Genomic DNA, 4568 nt, shown 5'->3' with positions numbered 1-4568 from the left:
GATAGCTATATAGTAACGCAGACTAGTTATGATATTAAGTTTGGAGGGTGATCCATTAAGGTAAAACTAATTTGAGAGAGGGCTAATTTGGTCAAAAGATCCGATATTCGCAAGTTCACTATCCATCCATAATAATAATGTATCCGAATCCGTACTATGATATAGATATATGACCGGCACGTGTGAGGAAAAAGCCGGTTATGTACCACACCCTCTTCCAAAGCTTTCCCCCATATATACGTTATCTCACCATTTCTCCCACTACTACTCAAGTCGCTCTTCTTCGTCTTCTTCTCATCCTCATCCTCCTCCTCCTCCTCTTCTTCTTTGCGACAACGGCGTCACGCTACCGGATTCGTTTCCCAAATTCTCTTCCAATTCTTATCTGTAAGTGATCTCAGATTCTTTATATCTTTTTATCTCTTCGAATGCTTTTTTTTAATAGTATCGGTGTTGTCTTGTTTTCCCGTGAATTTTCCCCCTTCCCCCCCCCCCCCCTTTTTTTTTCCATTAGCTTTAGTCGACGTTATAGAGATCCTCTTCTTGTTCGGGCAAAGCGAGAATTTGATGCAAATTTAGACAGATATTTGCGTGTGCTTTCGTTGGATCAATGATTGAAACAGAGGATCTTGTTAGATCGCCATGGTGATCGTCGTGGCTAGGGTTTTGTTGGGATTGAGTAATCGTCGATTTGGTTATGGTTTCCTTACCTTTTGGATCTTTTGGGACACTGCGTCGCTGTCTTGGCTACTTCTTTTTATTCCTATGTTATTTTAATTTTTTTGGACTCGCTCTTTGTTACTCCCAATCTTAATTTTCTTTTCCTCGTCAATCTTACCGAAGTTTTGGCTTGTTGGTACATTGTTTTTTATTTTTATTTTTTTAATATTTCGGCTTTACTTTTTAATCTTTGTAAAATTTTCTAGTGATATATCAATTTTAATCCCAGAAAAAATTGTTCTCTTTGGTGGTTTTGAAGGGGGGGTAAAAATTGCACATCATAGAACTCTCTACTTCTTGTTGATATAATATCAACCATTATACCCACTTACTGGGGGATTTTGGTTGTAGTGTTTTTGGTGAATTGGTTGTTCTTTCATTCGTATTCACTGGATTATAATTGCTGGAATGTATGATTACTTTACGGATGCCATTTTCCAATTCCAAGGACTAGAAAATTATTATACTACCTGGTCCTAATAGGCTAATATAAAGTTGAAATTTTTAGATCAGCTTGATTAATTTAATAAGAGTTGGTAAGTTGAAATTTTTTTTGTGCTCATAATGCTCAAATTGGCTATTGCTGGAATGTTGAATTGACTCTTTGTCATGCACACATAGTGGTTATCAAATTGGGCGTCTACATGCTCTTTCTTATCTTTGGACCAGCAATTTGGTAGCAGATTGAGTTGCTTTACCTAAAAGAACGACTTATCTCGATTAGTCTTCGATAAATTTTTTTTTTAATTCACATGCTTAATTAATGGGAAAGGAGATGACCCTGTGACCTGTCCATGGGAAGACAAAAAAAGTTGCCGCTGTTTGAATTGGTAGTGCCGTAAGCTATGAAAGCTCCACCTAAGCTACTGCGACAAGGAGAGATCATCTCTTTTATAAATAGTAGGATGTGTTTATTTGATTTGATCTGATTTGGAGAATCGTGAGTTTGATTCTATTTCGTTAAATACTCCGACACAAAAAGAAGAGGCCTTGCCTCTTATCCTTATCTCTTGTTCTCTGTCCATGCCTCATGGTCTAACAAATAATAGTCAAATATGCACATATGAATCTTATGCCTCTCCTGCACTCTTTTATATTTTTTGAATAGAACTAGATACTGCAACTAGACAAGAGTTTTGTGAGAAACTACGAGTATATTTTACCAAACTAACTCAGTATTAAATTATTTTTGTGGAACATGGGTTTGTTTTACTGTAGATGTCACTAAAACACTGATGATATTAATGTTTTATTTTTCGATAGAAACACCAATAAATTCAATATTATATATGTAAGTTAATAAAATAAAACACTAATTTTATCAGTGATTTATTTAGACTTTTACAAATGAAATGCTGATAGATTTTGCTAAGTCCGTCCTTAATTTTTTTTATAGCAACACAAAATGTTGACGCCGAATTAGTTAATGTTTTCTCTTTTTTAGATAAAATGATGATAAGTTCAGCATTTTACTGACAATTATTGTGAAACAGGTCTTTTTTTTTAATATTAAGTTTGAGGGATGGTATATATATTGATAAAGAAGAAAAAAAAATTGAAACAGGGGCTAGTTTTGTCAAAAACCAGCGAAACCACTCTTTCCTCGTCATAGCCACATACTATTGTACAGGGCTGGGCCCTAACTGGTGATCTAATTGGTTCCCTTTTGTAGTTCTTTATTCAATTTGCTCTTAAATGTGGCAGCTATGTGGGGTCAAAAAGACAGAAGCTGAAGCCTTATCCGTAATTTGCCTTATAGAATTGATGCTTCTGTATGCCTGTGGCATTAGATAAAGCGTCATTCTTTTCAACTTCGCTCTTCTGCTTTTCAATTTGTTCATTACCTTTTCCCCCTGCCCTCATGGTCCACTCTGACATCTCCTTTACTTGGGTCTATAGAATTGTTCACCTTGATGCTATTTATCACTAGCACTAAGAATAAGCTCTCTCTCTCTCTCTCTCTCTCTCTCTCTCTCTCTCTCTCTCTCTCTCTCTCTCTCTCTCTCTCTCTTTACCTTTTGCTTGATATACAGGTTCTATAGTAGAAGATGGAAGTCGAAGGGATTGTTCAGGGCTTCCTTGGCGACTCCATGGAAAACTCTCAGCCAAAGCGGGAGCCGTCGAATGCCACCGCTTGCTTTGACTGCAACATCTGTTTAGACTTCGCCGCTGATCCAGTCGTCACCCTTTGCGGTCACCTCTACTGCTGGCCGTGCATCTACAAGTGGCTGCAGGTAGAGAGTGCATCGCTGCAGCAATGCCCGGTCTGCAAGGCCCCTCTCTCCGAGAATTCCCTTGTTCCATTATATGGCCATGGCCTCAATACCAAAGAGGGATCCGATCAAAGTCTTCCGATACCGAGTAGACCATCTGTTCGCAGGGATAATGCAACGGTTGCTTCGATGGATGAACACCATCCTCCTCTGCACAGTGAGGAATATTTGTATATGCAACCAACTCTTCTACAGCAGCAGCAGCAACAACAACAACATCAACAACAACAACAACAACAACAAGTTCATTACTATGGCAGTCCTGATAGCAGATATTTTCCATCAGATTTATCGCTATCCGCCGGACCTGTATACCATCCAACGGCAGGGCCAATGCTTGGAGGCACGACGGCCGTGATGCTGCAGTGGATGTTTAGGAATAACGGCGACGAGGGATTGTACTATTCCGGGCCGAATAATCTGATGGTGGGCGGGAATAGCCCCAGGATGAGGAGGCATCAAATGCAGGTGGAGAATGTACTCCATCAGATGTGGCTCTTCCTCTTTGGATTTGCAGTTATTTTCCTCTTGTTATCCTGAAATGGAGCTTAATTTACTTCACCTGTTAATATCCCTTCTATACATGCGAATCATGCTCATGTTGTAAATATTAAAATGTTACAAGTCTTATAGAAACTCATGCTATTTCCTCTGTATTTGGTTAAAGTTATCAATGATGGCAGAAAGCTTATGTAGAGCTTTTTGACCTTTTTGAAGTTTTCCCTAAAAATTACGGGTATTTTTTTTTTTTTGGGGGGGGGGGGGGGGTTTTATATCCTTCAAAAATTTCTTAATATATGTTATCTGTATAGCTACCTCTTTACTTTTCAAATTCAAATGTCGTCAGCTCGCATGTCTGCGAAGTTGCTTCCAAAGAGATATTATTAATTAAATATAAGAGTATCGATGGGTTGGGTTTGGATCGGCTAGAACCGAGTCAACTCGGGCCCGACTCAGGCTGGGTTTGAGTACAGCTCTCCTGGATTCCAAGTTCCAAGACGATGCATCTATAATTCTAAGGGAATTTTTTGAATAACACTATAGTTTTTGGCTAATTTGTGATAAACACCCCTCGTTTTGAGCTATTTATAATCCCTCCTTTTTTTTTGCCAATAATTTTAGTGACTAATTATCCTTTAAACTATCGTTTTATTTGGCTCTATGAATAAGATTACCAAAGTAGCCTTAAGATACATTTAACCTAATCTCACTTACCACAATAAAATGTAGTAAAATACCCTTTTAAATAAAGGATATTAGAACTTAAAATAATGGCCCTCCTCTCCTGCCTAACCCTTGTCAAATTTTATTAGGATTGAAACAAATCAGAATATTGGAGATCTTCCACCAACAACTGATTAAGAAAGAGTATAGATAAAAAATAAAAAAATTTATTTCAGATTTGTTAGAGATTGAGGTTAAGAAAGATTCTTAATATTATAGATAAGATGATAAAAAAATTAGTTTCGAAGTTTGATGGGCCCTCTCCGCTAAATTTATCATTTGACCTCTTTATTTTGTTCTTAAGGGTTTAATATTCAGAGTTAATTTTCCCCTAATTATACTAACAAAATA

The 4568-nt window shown here is 37.4% G+C and overlaps 1 protein-coding gene across 1 annotated transcript; it reads left to right on the top strand.

Moving 5' to 3' along the window:
• The first annotated feature begins 260 nt into the window (after nt 1-260).
• Nucleotides 261-3723, top strand: LOC140789609 (E3 ubiquitin-protein ligase RMA1-like). The gene is made up of 2 exons (XM_073139374.1): nt 261-387; nt 2754-3723. Exon 2 carries the CDS (start codon nt 2769-2771, stop codon nt 3531-3533), a length of 765 nt encoding a protein of 254 aa, XP_072995475.1. The 5' UTR covers nt 261-387; nt 2754-2768; the 3' UTR covers nt 3534-3723.
• The last annotated feature ends 845 nt before the right edge of the window (nt 3724-4568 follow it).

Source organism: Typha latifolia, chromosome 5, assembly GCF_019914945.1.
Source record: "Typha latifolia isolate L0001 chromosome 5, TyphaL0001v2, whole genome shotgun sequence".
Taxonomy (NCBI): Eukaryota; Viridiplantae; Streptophyta; class Magnoliopsida; order Poales; family Typhaceae; genus Typha; species Typha latifolia.
The sequence above is the reverse complement of the archived record's forward strand: the minus strand, read 5'-3'. Positions and strand labels throughout refer to the sequence as shown.

What these genes read in the sequence shown, in the direction of transcription:
- LOC140789609 (XM_073139374.1), top strand. Translation starts at nt 2,769, where the DNA reads ATGGAAGTCGAAGGGATTGTTCAGGGCTTCCTTGGCGACTCCATGGAA.